The 18,106-nt window shown below is 45.8% G+C and overlaps 1 protein-coding gene across 1 annotated transcript in view; it reads left to right on the forward strand.

Annotated features, from left to right (window-relative positions):
- Positions 1 to 326: 326 nt before the first annotated feature.
- KL (klotho) overlaps positions 327 to 18,106 on the forward strand; it is a 42,655-nt gene continuing 24,875 nt past the window's right edge. Inside the window, exon 1 of the mRNA XM_040621979.1 lies at positions 327 to 1,154. Coding sequence (XP_040477913.1) covers positions 327 to 1,154 — 828 coding nt within the window. The remainder of the gene's footprint in view (positions 1,155 to 18,106) is intronic.

The raw sequence follows: 18,106 nt of genomic DNA on the forward strand, positions 1-18,106 counted from the left end.
GCGGCGCGGAGAGAACTTAGGTCGCCAAACATCCTCCGCGGCTGCGGGGAGCAGCGAGGAACAGGTGCCTTTTTCCCGACGTCCCGGAGTGGCGCCCGCTGCACCTTGCCCGCTGCCGCGCCCCCTCCCCGGCACGCGCTCGCCCTTTGTGCCCCCGCCCCCCACTCCAGGGCACTGGGCGGGGGGCGCCGCCTCGCAGGTAATTATTGCCAGCGGGGCCCGGCGGGCAAAGCGGGGGTGGGCGCGCCAGCAGGGGCGGGCGGCGCGGCGGGGCGCCGGCATAAAGGGGTGCTGCGCTGCGCCCCAGCGCCCGGCTCCCTCTCAGCATGCCAGCCCGCGCCCCGCCGCGCAGCCTGCGGCTTCCGCCGCCGCTGCCGCTACCGCTGCCGCTGCTGCTGCTGCTGCTGGCCCTGGGCGGTAGCCGCCTGCACGCTGAGCCCGGCGACGGGGCGCAGACCTGGGCCCGCTTCGCGCAGCCTCCCGCCCCCGAGGCCGCCGGCCTCCTCCACGACACCTTCCCCGACGGCTTCCTCTGGGCTGTGGGCAGCGCCGCCTACCAGACGGAGGGCGGCTGGCGTCAGCACGGCAAGGGCGCATCCATCTGGGACACGTTCACCCACCAGCCCCCGGCACCCCCGGGAGACTCCCCGGGAGCAGGCCTGCCGTCGGGCGCCCGGTCTCCGTCCCCTCCCGCTACCGGGGACGTGGCCAGCGACGGCTACAACAATGTCTTCCGCGACACGGAGGGGCTGCGCGAGCTCGGGGTCACCCACTACCGCTTCTCCATCTCGTGGGCGCGGGTGCTCCCCAATGGCAGCGCGGGCGCCCCCAACCGCGAGGGGCTGCGCTACTACCGGCGCCTGCTGGAGCGGCTGCGGGAGCTGGGCGTGCAGCCGGTGGTCACCCTGTACCACTGGGACCTGCCCCAGCGCCTGCAGGACGCCTACGGCGGCTGGGCCAACCGCGCCCTGGCCGACCACTTCAGGGATTACGCGGAGCTCTGCTTCCGCCACTTCGGCGGCCAGGTCAAGTACTGGATCACCATCGACAACCCCTACGTGGTGGCCTGGCACGGCTACGCCACCGGGCGCCTGGCCCCTGGCGTCCGCGGCAGCCCGCGGCTCGGGTACCTGGTGGCGCACAACCTCCTCCTGGTGAGTTCAGGGGGCCAGGCAGAGGGCCACGCGGGGAGAGGGCCTCTGCAGACGCCAGGGCCCAGTGGGGGGCCTGAGCCTGCAGCCTAGACGAGGCTCCATTCGAAGTCATTCATGAGGTCTTCTAGGATTCGCATCCCGGGGGGGAGCTGAGCAGCTGGGGCTTCCCGGGAAAGCCAAGCAATTGGGTATGGAGAGCGAGAAAGGGGAGCTCCTTTCTCTGGGTGCGGAGGACTCCCTAGAGGGAGGGAGGGGACGCTTTCCTAATAGTACCTGAGGGGAGAGGGAGGAGGGTGGACGAAAGAAACAGGTTTGTTAGGGAGCCTTGCAGATGTCATTACTCCCTGCTAGACTTCGTGGAGGTGTCATGAGTTCACTGTTGATCCAGTAAGATCTGTCTAGTTTGCTCTGCACACACTGCAGCAAATGGGAAGGTGTCAAAATCACATGTCCTGGCAAGCCGGGCTTCAGCTCTTTGGAAGTTCTTTCTGTGGCAGGCAGAACTGCATCCATCCGCCGTACTAACCATCAGCGGCGTGAAGACCCCTTACACAGCCTTGAACAGAGCCAGCGTAAAAATACAGAATCAACTACAGGATAATACAGATTGTGTCCTACAACCGTATTTCCATGGCCCTTTCTCCAATTCCGAGGAGTCCTTGGGGAGGAGATTATTAGCCTGACACAATTGATTTCGACTCTCTTGTGCAAAGGCTTAATCCATTTTGATAGCTGGATTATTGATATGCCATGATTAAGTTGTCCTCAAATAATTCTTCCTCCTATTTCTCCGGCACTTAGTGCTCAAGATTAGGTCCCATTGACCTGAGGGTTCCTTTGTAATGTCAGTTGTTGGTATATTTTCTACAGTTTTGTATCATAAGAGAAAGAATTTTTTTGTGTGCAAACATCTTAATAAAAGTGTCTGACTTCTGGTGCTTGTGAGCCTACTGAGGACCTATTTGAAATCGAAAATTAAGCCACATATTTTGAACAAATTCAAGATGAAAACCACTTCAACACACTTTTAATTGAAGCCATAGATAATTGAGGCAGAACCACACTGGGTTCTTGAGGTGACTTAGTGCTCGGGCTGCCGCTAGTGTCGTAAGAATGGCTTAATTAGGTTGTCTGTCGGCTGCTGTTTGCTACCACGGATGGTAGAGGAATGTTGGGTTTGTTGGACCAAAAAATTGTGATTTCAGATTGGTATATATTTTTTTCATTAAGATACTTTAGAGCAATTGTAGGAAACTTTTTCAGTCTGTTTTTTTTAAGGAATCAAGAGACCCTAAAAGTCACCTGTTCATGCTGGTGATAGAAAAGTTATGGGAAGAACTGGCTCCTCTTCTGAAGAAAGCATAAGCAAATTTTAGTTCATACCAGAAACAAATAAGAGATTTGGGGGCCAGCTGGAGGAAGTAATAGACCATTCCTGCAAAATCACTACTTTAGATTTAAATCATACAAGTTCTGTTTTTAGTGTGCGTGTAATAAACCCTGTATGTATACAAAAGTCATCAATTTTTATTATAGTGACTTACACGATAATTTCATTTCTAAGATCAGGAATTGGGACTGTAGGAGCTTTCTGGAACTCTAGTATTTGAAATAGTCAATGAGTTTTTGATTCTTATCCCTGCTTTTGGCGCTCTGATGAACTTTTCAGTTATATTTTTGTATCTTTACACAAAAAACTTGACAAACACTAGCCATCCTTCCCAGAAGCACAGTGGACTTTGTAGTCATAAGAAATTAGTAACAGGTGGACGCTTGGTTCTGCCGATGCTGCAAACAAAATGCTAGTTGCTGTAAAATATTAATTTTGTTGTCAAATTTCTTTGGTTTGGAATTCAGTCATTCTTGTATGCTATGAAGAGGGAACTTGTTATCAAGGACAGTATCTTAAGTTTGTCATATAAGATATTTTTGTTCTGTTTTCAGTGTTCTTTCTTGGTGGATGTGTTAGGGAGAGGGAAGTAGGGAAGTTTTGACCTTATTTGAAAAGATAAAACATATGCTGCTGATTTTGGTAATAGAACATTTCAGCCAGGGCTTAGATATTGTTGTCAAGGCCACTAAGCCCCTACCTTTTTTTTTTTTTTTTTTTTTTTTGCATTTGGGGATCCGATGCTGGTGAAGGATGAAGCTGGCCAGCACCTCTTCCCTGCCCCATTCTGTGCCAGTAATTTACAGGTGGGCTAAGGAGACCCCCTAGGGAGAGTGGGAATTTGAACCAAGCTTCCCTCCCCCCCTTTACCCCCATTCAGTGATCATTGTCTAATGGCCTGGAGGACAGGAAGCAGGCCAAACAAACTGCAGGGTGAATAATGGGGGGGGGGGTTCTGCTCAAAATGGAAGCCTCCATGTTCTTTTGGGGTCCTGAGGTAAACTTTGAAAAAACAGTCCACGTGTGTGTGTGTGTGTGTGTGTGTGTGTGTGTGTGTAAAAGAGATAGAGAGGGACAGAGACAGAGAAAGAGGGAGAAACAGAACTAAAAGAAGGGTTTCCCTACAGAGCTCTAGGAGCCCAGGTTGCTTTGCTCATCTGAGCATAACCCAGAAAGAGGACACACCTTTTCTCTGTGACCTGAAGAGAGACCGCCATGCCTTTACAGCTCTTGGAAGATGGTCCTTGCCCTAGGGCCTGTAGCTGGGATTCCAGGCCCAGCAGTCCTCTGAGTTTTTGTTCTGCCCATGGATTTCTGAAAGGACCAGAACCCAATCGAAGATATACTTGGGCCTCCCACATGGGAGTCTAGCAAATGTTTGTACAGGGAACCTGTGGAAAAAGACACCATCTTTCACTTAAGGTGAGACAAGGGTAGAGTACTTTGGACACTAACAGGTAGTACAGACATGACTGGTATTGAGCAGGCTATGATCAAGGCTCATGGCTTAGCTGATCTGTCTGCAGCATATGTCTAGACACTATTCTCTTTTCTTGACACACTTCCTCAGCTTGGCTCTCTCGCTTCCCCTCTCAGCTCACCATCAATTCCTGTGTCCTCTGCACCTCACGATATTGGAGGGCCCGGGGCTCCATTGGCGAGCCTCTTCTCTTGATTTCCTCTAAGTGAACTCTTTGAATACTCCAGATCCTGATGACTCCAAGTTTTGAGTGTCCAGCCAGAGCCTGTGCTCTGAGCTCCAGGCTTGGATGGACAACCACCTTCTCCACCTAGAGGCCCAGTGGGCATGCTACATTGGACACATCCAGAAGCAAACTCCTCTTCTCCCCATCTCCACTATGGCAACTCTGCTCTTTCAGTTGGTTGAGCCCCACACCTTAACTCCTCCCTTTCTCTCACGTCTTACTTTCAATCCATCAACAAATCCTACGGCGCTACCTATCTTCCACATGTATCCAGACTCCAACCACTTCTCCCTTTACAGCCCACAGATCCAAGCCCCCGTCAGATTCTGCCTGGGTAATTGCCATAGGCTCCTCGCTGATGTCCTTGCTTCTGCCCTTGTACCATGCAGTGTGCCGCGATGGACATTCTCCAAGATATCATCATGTGTGAAGAAGACAAAGTCTTATTTATTAAAAGCCCACCTTCCCTTCAAGAACAAGCTCACATGTTCCCTTTGGCTCCGCACCCGAATGCCATCTCTTCCTTCTCTGGAATCCCCCTGTGCTTTATTTCTGATGCCTCCTACCACACACCTCCTTCGTACAACCATTTGCCTTCTTTCACTGTTCTCCTAGCTGGGCAGTTCCTTAAGTAAGGAAGCCACGTTCATGTATCCTAAAGTGCCATCTTGTCCTGTTCTCAGGACATACTCAGGCCGTGGCTCCGCCATGTGACAGCCTGATTTTTCATTTCCCAAGTAATAGTGAAGCAATTTATCTGCCAGTTACATGCTCAAATATATAGGCCACATGCTTTTGGGAAGCACTTTACCAATTTTCCTCTCATTAAAATATATTTGGTACATAGATGGAAAAATCACCCAGGTTGAAAGTTAATGTATTTTGTAGAATAGTATTGAATTCCTTAGTATGTTTAATGAGAAATAGTTAAAGTATCTTCCAAAGGGCTTGAGTCACTCCTCTTTGAATATTTGATTGAACATAATGTTTTTTAAAGGTTACAGTCAAGTCCAAGAAAAATTTTAAGACTAGGAAAAGAACTAATCATTTCAAAATCATAGCACTGTTGAACAATGTCAATAGAAAAGAGGGAAAATACAAACTACTCAGCATTCAAATAATGTCATTGTGTCCTTCTTAAGTACGAAATGAATGAATGCACAACTGTGTACCTGACTGTGGTTAGTCATGTCTTTGGCGTATAGAACTCTTCTGAGTTATATTAATTTTTCAAACAATATGATTGTTCTAAGCCAGCATTTTATTATAATTAATTTGTACAAAATGTGCCTTTCTTTTGATGAATGTCATCTTTTTAAGACGTGAAAGAAAGTTCGGGTGTAGGAGGAGAATAGAATACATGCCTATTGCGAGGACAAGAAATAAAGAGTGGGTGTGGAAAAATACATAGTTACTGTCCTCCGGGATCCACGTCTTCTCAGGAAACTGCTAAGTTATAATGGTAATCTATACTTAAACAGAAAAGTGTACTTATGAGTAAGATATCTGTTTATAAGATAAACAGATAAGATACTTAAACGGATAATCTTCTTTTTATATGCTCTACTTTGATATATTCTGGGTGCAAAGTTAATCTGAGGGATAATATATCTCTTCGCCTCTCTCTTGGGATAAACTGTTACTTAGCCTTCAAAGGCTCAACACAAATATTGCCATTACGTGATAACAACAGGCAGCTTGGATCAGCCCCTCATCTGTGACTCTCTGAGGTCACAGACTGTAGTGTCATATTTATTTTTAAGTGTTTAGTGCTTCACTCACTCCTTGGCACAGAGGAATATAATTGATATAATTTCTAATAAAGGAATACATGTAGCTGTAAAATAATCTCTTTATTTCAGTATGTCCTCCCCCCCCCTTTATTTATTAAGTAGGTTCCACACCCAGCATGGAGCCCAACGCGGGGCTTGAGTTCACAACCCTGAGTCTCAATCAAGAGTCGGAGGCTTAACCGACTGAGCCACCCAGGTGTCCCCTTTTGTCTTTCTTCTAAGCTGAATACTTGCAGTCTGCTTTCTCGCACAGTGTGTGGGGAGGAGTTTAAAGCAGTGAGGAAGAACGGGGAAAAGATTCCTGCCCGGATACGTATATGACCTTGGTGCATTTCCAGGGCAGATAATAGACCATTTCGTCCAGTGATGGAGAAGGAGGGAAGGGGAAGAATGTAGCCTCGTAAGTGCCTGACCTGGAGGCGGCATGGTCCCATTGGCAGGACTCGGTCATGTGGTGTAAAGAACCTGGTAATTATTGTCCCGCTGGGTAACCAGAAGCTCAGCAAATAATTCTAATTATGTTGAAATCAGGTGGGAACAGATCATTCAGGACAACCAGCAATCTCTGCCACACGGCCTACCTCCCAGATATATTGTGAGAAGGAAAGCAAAATCATGAATGTCAACATATTTTGAAAAAAGTAAAGAACTCTGCAAAGATGAGGTATGAATTTATTGTCAATCCTAATAATTAAAAAAGTGAAAGCACTTGGGAAATGGTCCTCCTAAGCCATTTAGAAGAAAGGAATTAGACAAGTACTTTAGAAATTGTTGCCCCTCTTAACTTCTTCATTTGCAACTGGTAGCACCCAATGGAATGAAATCTTTGTAATTATTTCAATAGCATTTGACCAATTCAAATCATTTTTGAAATGATCTATTTTACATAAAGCACATTACCCAATACCTTTAGTTGGACCCAGCTTAGTGTTTAAAAGAAGTGTACTAAAGTTTATGACTGCTATAATTTGATATATTGACTAAAGGTAAATATTTAGTGAACTGTGGTTTCTGAATAGATTTTTTTCTTGTTTGAAGTATGGATGTCAGAACATCATCCACAGATCATTATCTTTGTAGTTTGATGAAATACTCAAAATAACCTGAAAGCAGGGACGTACATAAAGTTTAAATATGATGGTTAAGCAAATACTATTTCCATGTCTTATAATTAGAACATTGGAAATACAAGGGACCAGGGATAATCCCAGATCAAATTTCTTCTCAGGACAAACCACTTGCAGTGACCCTACTGGGGTCCTCTAGCTTCTGCTCAACTATTTGCAGCAAGAGGAACACAGCTCCTCGCAAGTAACCCGCTCAATTTGATCTTTTTTTTTTTTTTAAGATTTTATTTATTTATTTGACAGAGAGACAGCCAGCGAGAGAGGGAACACAAGCAGGGGGAGTGGGAGAGGAAGAAGCAGGCTCATAGCGGAGGAGCCTGATGTGGGGCTCAATCCCAGAATGCTGGGATCACGCCCTGAGCCGAAGGCAGACGCTTAACCGCTGTGCCACCCAGGCGCCCCTCAATTTGATCTTTTATATTGAATGGGAAGCCTGCCTCTCACATCAGGGCTTCAGGACAGGACTCACCTGTGGTTGGCTCTTGGCCTTTCCAAATCTCAAAGAATAAAACCAACTGCTTTTTGATGAGACAGCCTTTCAAATATCTGAAATGGCCACTCTGTTCTTCCTAAGTATTTTCTCTTCATGCTAAAGTCGGCCCCGAGAAGAATTAGAGGGACACTTAGCCAAGGACCATTTCTCGGGAGCCTGCTGTGTGGCAGGCAGGCATGCTGCTGAATTCTGAGGATGCAAATGCGACCCTAGCGAGGCCTCTGTGTCTTCTGACCCTGGAGGATAAGGTGCAGCGGGACCTGGAAAAGTTCATCTATTTCCCCGGGGCTGGGGACCGGGTCCTGTTCTCTGAGGAGCGGAGCAGTCGGACCTGTCTCTGTCCCAGCATCCTTAACAAGCAGCTGGAGATGGGCGGAGATGACTGAGAATAAGGGGCCCGAGGTCTCCAGGCTTGGGGTCCTGAAGAGAACAGGGACCCCTGGCGGTATTGACAGGTTCCTGTATTTACAGGTTCTAGAAAAAGAAAAAACAAAAAAAACAAAAAACCACAGGGGAGGTGGGGGGTGGTAGGGAATGTACTTGGCCTCCAGGGCCCCCCGCCGCCGGCCTTTAGGGGATGCGCCTCCTCTTTCCTGCCTGCCGCCCCCTGCTCTCTGGATTCCTCATCACGTGCTCTTCCCCTCCAGCCCCTTGTTCTATCAGTGAGCCTAGTTCTTCCCTGGTGTTGGCATCTCTTTACTCAACATCAGGCCGTTCTGCGGGGGCTCAGCAGGGGTGGGGCAGTGGCGGCAGGGTCTTTCGCTCAGGGCTCAGCTACCTCCTCCCCGAAATTATCTGAAGTCAAACAGAAGTCGTAGCGTGGGTATTTTCAAAGCACACTCTTTAGGCTGCATGAGAGAGTCAGCTTCCTCCTGTTTGCCTCACAGGGGCTGTGTTTGCCATGAGCCACTCCCCTGGCCCTTTCCACCCTTCCAGGCCAGGGTTACCTTTCAAAGCCTCCCTGCACCCACAGAGGGCAAAAGGCTTCTCTGCGTTTGCAGCTTTGCCCCAGCTATGGAAGATTCTGGCATTGGGGTCGGGGAAGAGTGGTGACTGGCGGTGTAAGGGTGGTGGGTCTCACTTACCACGCCACCAAAAGAAAGATAAAGGTAAGACCCCTGCCCTCATATCCCTTACAGATGAGTAGGGCAGAGATAGCTGTCAAATCATGCATAAATGCCTTAATATAATAAGTACCAGGAGCAGTGGGGGTGTCAAGGAAGGAGGGATGGGTAAGAGTTTTGGGGAGCAGTCAGGGAAAACTAGACTGATGAGCTCAGGGGCTGGCAGACTTTTCTTCAGAGGGCTAGGTTTTAGGCTTCGCGGGTCATGCAGTGTGTGTTGCAAGTGCTCAGTTGTGTCCGTGCAGTGCAGTGAGAGGGTGGCCATGAGCAGCGTGGCAATGAATGGGCGCGGCTGCGTCCTGCGACAGCTTCGGTTCCACACCCAGGTGTGGGCCCATAGTGCTCGGCAGTGCAGGCACGCAGCATAGGAGGGGCTTGTGGCTTCCCGGGAGAGCAGCGTGCCACCAGGACAGATGAGACGAGGTGGCCATTCACCGCGCAGGGTCAGGACTAGGAATGGCTGAAGCATCAGGGGAAAAGGAGGGAAAGAAGCTGGAAAAGTAAACCTAGAATTTGCCAAGGCCTCTCCGAAAATCTGATGTACAGGACAAATTTTAGCTGTCCCCGATGGTCAGTGCACATTTCTGGTTCCGGGCGCTGACCTGTGTTAACGCTGTCCTGGAGGGCATTCTCTGTTTCGGCTGTGACCTCCCTGCAGACTGGATTAGTTTGTAGTCAGCGAAAACTTCCCAGGCGCTTTGATGTTTCCCCATGTGAGTTGCTGTTGAGCCAGATCTTTCCTGAAATCTCCTTCTGTTGCTTATTTTTGAACTTTTAATCTTAGTAAATTTCATCTTCGCTGAGCAAAGAAGAGGGTGGTCACAGATGGTGGATAATTCTTGAAAAATGGAAATTACCTAAGTATGTTAAGGTGAGCAGTTAAAGGAATAGCCACACATGTGTACCATGGAGTAGTATGTAGCTATTAAAAAACTGATGTCTGATGATTGAAAAGTTGCACGTGGCATGTTGTTAAGAGAAAAATGCCAGTTATGTTAGGCTTCTTACCTATCTCTGCTGACAAATAAATGAGACTAAGTTGTATGCACTTTATGGTTCTTGGGCCCTCTAGCCCCTTCCTGACATGCCCAAACCTAGATTTGGTATTCCTCCCTTCTCCTCCCGTAAACTCCTTCTCTAATAATACTTGACCCTTTTTATTGAAATGAGTTGTTTCTTTGTCTTTCCTCAATGGACGTCAGCTTTGAGATGCCAGGAACCATGTTTAGCTTGCTTTCTATTTTATACTCATAGCCTCCCAAGGCCCACGGAGAGGGAGCATGCAGGAATGAAAGAATGCACCCCCTCCACGAACTGGGAGAGGAAAAAAAGTTAACAGTGGGTTATTTCTGGATGGTGGGATTACAGATTATTTTTTCTTTCTGGTTATCTGGATTTTCTGACTTTTCTGTAAGCAAAATGTATTACTTTTGTGATGGGGAATAATAGTGTTTCTGGGAAAAGATGGCACATTGAATTTACCCATTAAATTTTTTTTTCTCTCTTGGGATCCCATCAAACTGTAGTAAAGAAACTTAAAGAAAGAAGGTGGAGGAAGAACGGAGGGCAGTAGAGAAGGAGGGAAGAGAGGAGGAGAAAGACGCATACAGTGAAGAGAGCAGAGTAGCAGCAAAGCTTTGAGAACTGAAAAGCGGATGGACAAGTGTTATTGACTGAGCAGACTCAAGAAGGTGGACTGTTCAGGTGGCAGTGGGAGAAACCAAGAGCAAATCCTATGATTACAGAATCTTCAAGAGGCTCCAAGAATAGTGAGACTAGATACTCTGGAACTGGAGGAGAAAGGAGTAAGCGCTCACCTTAGACTGGTCGAAAGCTGCTTAAGAAAGAACTAGATTTCTGGGGCGCCTGGGTAGCGCAGTCGTTAGGCGTCTGCCTTCGGCTCAGGGCGTGATCCCGGCGTTGCGGGATCGAGTCCCACATTGGGCTCCTCCGCTGGGAGCCTGCTTCTTTCCCTCCCACTCCCCCTGCTGTCTTCCCTCTCTCGCTGGCTGTCTCTCTGTCACATAAATAAATAAAATCTTTAAAAAAAAAGAAAGAACTAGATTTCTAGATCACTCCCTTCTCCTCATTGCTGGACATCTGCCCCTTCTCCATTCCAAGATGTTAATTTTCTGGAGAGTATAGAACGGGAAGTGTCTGGGCTGAGGGATGTCAGGCACATCTGAGGGCATGAGCCTATACTGAAAACAAGGATTAAGTAAATGTATGCAGCTGAAAGCTGAGACACTCCCTCCCCCCCCCTCCACCAGGCTCTGAGGATGTTGGCAATGTGGCTTACTCTCCAAGTAGGGATGGAAGAGTCTTCTCCAGGGAATCGGATGAGCTGATGTGGAAAGACCTAAGATGCTGATCTTATGGGTTCCAGAACAATTGGAGGAGACAGATCTTTCTACAGTGACACTCGGTCAGCAAACCCCACCCACACGCTCAGACCTTCCAATCAGGTTTTACGTTTCTCCTTCTTAAATTTGAGTAGCCAATCAAAGATCAACAGACATCTGAGGAAAGCCTCCAACATGAAGATGGAGAACCCCACAAATGAAGAAACAAAGACAAAAAAATCACTATCTCTGAAGGAAACTTGGAGAAACCAAGAATATGCAGGGAGAAAAAGCTAAAAAAAAAAACCCAAAACAAACAAACAAACAAACAAAAAAACAAAAACCGAACCAACCAACCAAAAAGACAAACAGAAAACCCTCAGTCAGAAGATACAACTATGGTAACCATAGTTCATAACACTATATTGTATATTTGAAAATTGTTGAGTGTAGATCTTAGAAGTTCTCATCAGAAGAAAAAGAACTGTAACTCTGTGCGGTGACGGATGTTAACGAGACTCATGGCCTCCTTGGATGTTAACAAGCCCAGCTCTGTGATGGCCTCTCCGACTGTCAGCCCCGGCCTGCAGAAAAGTGCCACTAAATTTCTTAGCAATGCTGGTGTCCCTCACTAGCATATTCCTGATGGCCTTGGTGAATGGTGTGTCTCTCTCTGGTGCTCATATGAGACACAGAACTCTGGTGGATTGTTCAGCCTTACGTAATATATTCATTCCAGCAGGCCTACTTCTTTCAGCTTCTTGTATTCCTTCCTCTGTCGGCTGTCAGGGAACCTCAAGCATTTCTGCCCACTCAACATTGGCCATCACGTTTTCTAGGCTTCTCAGAGCCATGCTAGCGGCAAGTTTGCCCTATCTCCTGGGGTCCTTGCCAGAACATTAACACACAGTTTTGGAGAAAGTGCCCCCTAGTCAATGAATTCTGTCTTGTCCTGTCTTATATTCCAGTCCCTTAGTCAAGGGCCCTCAAAATTCAATCCCAGTGGTACTTCTTGGGTTCTTGCCAGTACATTCTAAATCTTGAAGCTACTTTGGTATATAATGTCTTTCTTTCTCTGTCAGGCCCAGCTGTCTCCAGGTTTTAACCCCAGGATTGAACCCTAGTTAGTGGCCTGTCAGCTCCTGAGGGAGCACTGCTGCCTTTGAAGGGTGAGGCCTCTTCAGCATAGGGAAGTACTGTCTCTAACTAGGGCAGGGCAGGCCACCTCTGTAGTCTCCAGGGGTTCCACAGAGTCTGAAGATCCCAGCAACTACTTCCCATGTTTCAGAGTCGTAGGCTGTCCCAACCAGGGTTCTGACCCTGGTATAACAGACCTACCCTAGTTGAGCATTTCAGCATCCCTGGAGCTCTCCGTGTCTCTACCAGGTTCCAGGTCTGAGGCTAAGTTGTGTGTATACTTCCACTGTGGGAAATAAGGGCCTCTCTGTGAGCTATCAGTGAGACCCCTGGCTCTCATATTGAGTCTTTGACTGCTTGTTAAAGTCCTTTGGTTTCTCATGATCTCTCTGTGACGTCTCAGTACAGTATAGCAGGAACCGATCGATTCCCGTCTCCTTGTAGGCTTGGAACGCCTGGATCATTGCACCTGCAGGAGCATTCCCCTCCACCAGGACATTTTCCCAAGTTCCACTGATGAAATACTTGGCAATCGGGATACCATTTTGTGCCAGGAAATTATCTAACCCCTAAATATCACTCAGAATGGCATTTTCTTTGCTCTCCAGGAAGTGAAACCTCACTTGTGTTTGTTTAGGTCTTCTGAGATGCAAATGTCAAGACAGGATTAGATGTGCAAAACATTTATTGAAGGAAACAACTGGGAAGGATAAAGAGGAAGGAGCTGCAGAAGGCAGAGCCTTTAGACCATGACACATGCCTGACACCTGTGAAAGAGAGTGGGCAAGAAATAGGTTTGGCTGGGAAGAGTCTCAGATGGCAGTACAGGTCTAAGAAAGATCCAGCCAGGGGCGCCTGGGTGGCTCAGTCGTTAAGCGTCTGCCTTCAGCTCAGGGCGTGATCCTGGAGTTCTGGGATCCAGGCCCACGTCAGGCTCTTCCACTGGGAGCCGGCTTCTTTCTCTCCCATTCCTCCTGCTTGTGTTCCCTCTCTCGCTGGCTGTCTTTCTCTCTCTGTCAAATGAATAAATAATATCTTAAAAAAGAAAGAAAAAGAAAGAAAGAAAGAAAGAAAGAAAGAAAAAGAAAGAAAGAAAAGAAAAGAAAAGAAAAGAAAATATCCAGCCAGGCCAGTGAGGAGCCTTTAGCCAACATTCCCTATTGAAGGGGTCACCGTCCTAAAGGAATGGGTCTGCATTAGTACCCCTACCATGTTTATTCGTAAGGGAGAGTAGCCTGTGACAAGCATGACCTCAGGGCCAGCGAAGCGGTGGGTCCAAAGAGGGTAGCAACTGGTGTCAGTCAGTTATGCTTCTCATAGCAGGAGAACTGACCAGGGCATTTTTATGGTCACCACAAACATCAGGAAGGAGTGCCATTCAGAAAAAGGGAATGAAAATTATTTCCAACCAGGATTTGAGATTAATTTAAACTACGAATCATTTATGAAGGTAAAATAATGAGATTTCAGGATGCTCAAAGTCTCAAAAAATACATCTTCCACGAGCCGTTTATGAGGAACATAATGGAGACAAGAAAGAAAAAGGAAGAAGACAAAATAGTAGGTCTTACGCAGGAACGTGATGATGAATTGTCGACCCAGGAAGCCAACTGTGGAGCAGAACTAAGAGCAACCATTCCAGAAGGGGAGAAGATTCTAGAAGTGTGTCTCCAAGAAAAATATTGGAGGCCGATGTGAACTTGTAGAAATTTCTGCTGACAGGCTATTGGAAAGTGTGGGAAGAATTAGCCACAGGAACAAAGAAAACCAAGGAAATGAAAAAGCAATGCAATTATTAACTTTAAGGAAAGCAAAAATAAGAAAGAAAACAGAGTCTTAATTACCACGTCATAAAGCCCAGCTGTGATTAATAGTCATGTTGGCAGAATAATGTCAGTATGGAAGATTAGTTATTCAGACCCAAACCTGCTGTAGAGCTGAACTGGCTGGGTAAGAGAGCTAAGTCCTCACCTCCCGTAACGGGAAGTCAGTGAATACTGTCGAAAGTTTGGAAGTATGGAAATGTGTAAGTTTCAAAAGTCGTAAGAGTCAATGGCGTTTACCTCTGCAAAGGGGAACTGGGGAGATTGGGGAGGGGGAGTAGGACAGGGAACTGTGATTGTTGTTAGAGGTTGCATAAAAAGAAAAAAAATATTTTTATCATCACTTTAAAACTTAATTTTGTTAGTTATAGCACATATTTATAGCATTTCAGTCTGTAGGACTCTTTTTGAAGCGAGCTTTTTTGCAGTATTTCCAAATTTTCAGATTAATGCTTTGTGAATTTTCATCCTTTTGATGATAAAAATGTTGAAAAGAAATAGGGCTGTGAGTCAACTCTGTGGGCTGTTGTTAGTCACCTTCTCTCAGCGGGACATCTCCTATTAATCAATGTTGCAAACATCTGTCAGTGTTTGACAGTAAGCAACCAGTAAATTTTTGTTTAATCAGTGCATGCTCTTAAAATATAGCTTTCCAGCCTCAATTATTCAAGCAGACGGTACTAAGATAGATGATAGATAGATAGATAGATAGATAGATAGATCGATCCCCTACTTTTCTTCTTTTTGACCCCAAGAATATCACAAGAAGTTCTGGCAATTGTCAAAATTATTACACAGAGAGATACATTTCTTGAATTCCTAGGCAAGCTATACAACACCCTAAAAATTATTTGAGGCTAGCTGGGCAGCCTTATGTTATGAATCCGTGTTGCTTCCCCCTTACCTTCTCTTCCTCAGTGCTGATGTAATTGTATTAAGCTATTACATAACTTCGCTCCTGGGTCTATTATTTCCAAAATCCACATTTTCTTCCATTTTAAAATTAGGAAAATGTTCATTCTTCAAGCATTGTATTTTCCATGATTCCTCAAAGTAACTGATGACTGTTTCATGACTGTAACTGCAAATTTTTTTGCTCAGTCCCTCTTGGAGATGATGAATTTGGAATGGCATGCAGACTCCTGATGTGCTTTCCTCTTGTAATAATTAGAAATTCAAGTTCAGGAATATGGCATAGTCTGAGGATAGATACAATTGAGAACGAGAGGTAACAGACTCAAAAATGCTGGTGACAGGAGAATCAAGGAGAGCCAACAGGTATAGTGGATTAAGGAAGTCAACGACTTGAAAGGATCAGAGTCTGTGACCTCAGAATGTGATGGTGATTTTCGTATCGACTTTTATCAGGTAATAAACTGATTTTAGCAATATATTTCTTTTATACAAGTAAATTCAATCAATCAAATTTTAAGGACTGCCTGTACCTACAATACAACTAATATATATAGTTTGTAATCTCGGATTTTATTTCATATAGATTCAGTTCTTTTTATTTCAGATTTTTTTTTTATTTGAGAGAGAGAGGATGAGCAGGGGGAAGGGGCAGAGGAAGAAGCAGACTCCCCGCTGAGCAGGGAGCCAAATGATGCCGGGCTTGATCCCAGGACCCTGGGATCATGACCTGAGCCAAAGGCAGACGCTTAATGGACTGAGCCCCCCAGGTGCTCCAGAGAAGTGGATTTTTGAGCATGAAGCTCCCTAATGTATGGATTGGGTAGTTGCAGGTGTCATATCCTGTAATATTAGGTACATAATGGGTATTCATTTAAACTGATTTTATTCTATGACGTAAATAGTTTTTTGTCAAATCATTAGGTAATCTACTTAATCATAGAGAATGTTCATACCCTGCCCCCACTGTCAGGCCTGAGACCAAAGGTTTACTTCTGCGAGAATTTGAAAGACAGGGAGGTGGAGGAACGTGGGGGCACTACATAGAGCAAAGGGCAGGGGGTGAGACACAGATATGAACACAGGGGCTCAAGTGGAATTGTATCTACAAATTCCCTGTCACTTCTCAGCCTCTTTGCTCTGTAAGCAGGTAGCATCTGTCTCCCTGGTGGAAAAAGGGAAGATTTTTTTTTCCTCTTTGAAAGTCTCTGAATGGCTCCCAAAGTAGGGATTTCACCCACTGACTTTTAGGGTGGGTCCCCTAACAAAATGACTGGCTTCCCGGCCGATCAGCGGAGGGTATGACTTGCTCTTTATAAGGTGATCCCATACATAAAATTTTTTATGAGTTTTTAAGTACTTTTTTCTTAAATATCAGTGGACAGCCAAACATCAAAAAAATATTTGCAGAAAGCGCTCAACATGAAACAGAGAGAATAAAATAAATAAACAGAAAAGCAAACCAGGAAAAACAGATTGTGCAGGAAATTAAATACACACAAACTCAAAAAAGAACAGAGAATATTAAAAAATTCTTGGACATCAACAATGTGATTGTTGGTTAGTAAAAAGTTTGAAGAATAAAGTCAAAGAAATGACCCCAAAGTGGTGCAAAATGACAAAGAAATGGAGATATTAAAGACAAGGGTTAAAGATTGAAAAGATCCAGTACAAAAGTCCCCAAATCAGACAAAGAGGAGTTCCAAAAAGAAAATATGAAAGTGGAGGGCAGGAAATTTTTCAAGAAATAATATAAGAATATGCCCCCAAACTGAGCATGAGCCTTCAGCTTTAAAGATCCTACTGAGTTCCTAGAACAATGAATGCACAGTTGTGTGCGGATTTAGAAAGCTTACCTTCAATGTAATCTGTCCTAAGATGCCAGTGGAAGGTGTGCACCAGCAAAATTACAGAGCAAATAATGGGAAGAATTTGGATCCAGGAGAATCTGGCTTCAATCCATGAAAAACAGAGAAAAACCCTAGGAGGAGAGCAGCTCGAGACAGCATCTAGTCCAGATGGAACCAGGAAGGTGGAAAGGTCTAGCAGAGCAGGTGAAGAAGTAATAGAACAGGGAGTATGGCAATGAATACGATGGAGAATCATGAAAGCATTAAACCACATGGAGTATTTTGCAAGTTTAATAATGAAGTGGTTATTTATTCAAGGGAAAATAAAAAGCTGTCTGAAAAAGCCGGGATGGGGAGGGAATGTTATTAGTATCCTATTTGACTTTGCAACGAACAATATTAATATAAGAACCTTGATGTAAATACTGATTAATGATTTAAATAAGAACAGACATTTGGGAGGATAAGGGAAGAAAATTGGGGAGTATGAAAGAGCTATCTCTTCATTATCTTGATGCATTATTAAATTTCGGAATAAGCATGTATTTAGGACTATGATGGTAATTACTAGAAAAACCCAGCAAAAGTTAAGTGCGGTTGTCTGCAGGGAGCAGGAGAGGGAGACAGGGTAGAGGAAACACTGTTTTTCATGGCAAGCCTTTGGTACTCTGATTTTAAACTACATGAATGAATGTATGTAATTAAAATAATTTTTTTAAACCTGTACCACTGAATACTGCTTGTGGATTCTGAAGTGCGTTTGTGTATTTTGGAGCGGGGGTGGGCAGGTAAATTAGTAGAGGGTCTCAGAGAGTCTAGCTGACTTTCCTGTGGCTGCCAGGGCCTGGAACTGGGATCTGCTTTCCTGAACATTCCCAGGGCGCATCCCGGGCTCCATGCTGCCTCCGACACGGCTCGGTTTCATATGGGGGCGTGCTGGTGAATGTCTACACCAAGAGAAGTTCCCTCCTTGTCCACATATTAGCACGCCGAAATGGAGGAGAATGTGAGCCCTAAATTGTCACCAATGGCTTCTACTTTCATTAACAGCTAGAGACTTACCATTGCGCATATTTTAAAAAACCCACTAAACCATATATATCTGTTTCACTTATTACTGCTGTGTGTTCCCCCAAGACTTGGTGGCTGACACATGGCAGATCGGGATTAGGGTCTGGAAGCCCAGCTTCCAGAGGCTGGGCTCTTGCGTGATTGCCAGTTGGTGCAGACAGCACCCCCCCCCCCCCCCCCCCCC

The sequence above is a fragment of the Ursus maritimus genome, unplaced genomic scaffold, assembly GCF_017311325.1.
Source record: "Ursus maritimus isolate PB19 unplaced genomic scaffold, ASM1731132v1 scaffold_10, whole genome shotgun sequence".
NCBI lineage: Eukaryota > Metazoa > Chordata > Mammalia > Carnivora > Ursidae > Ursus > Ursus maritimus.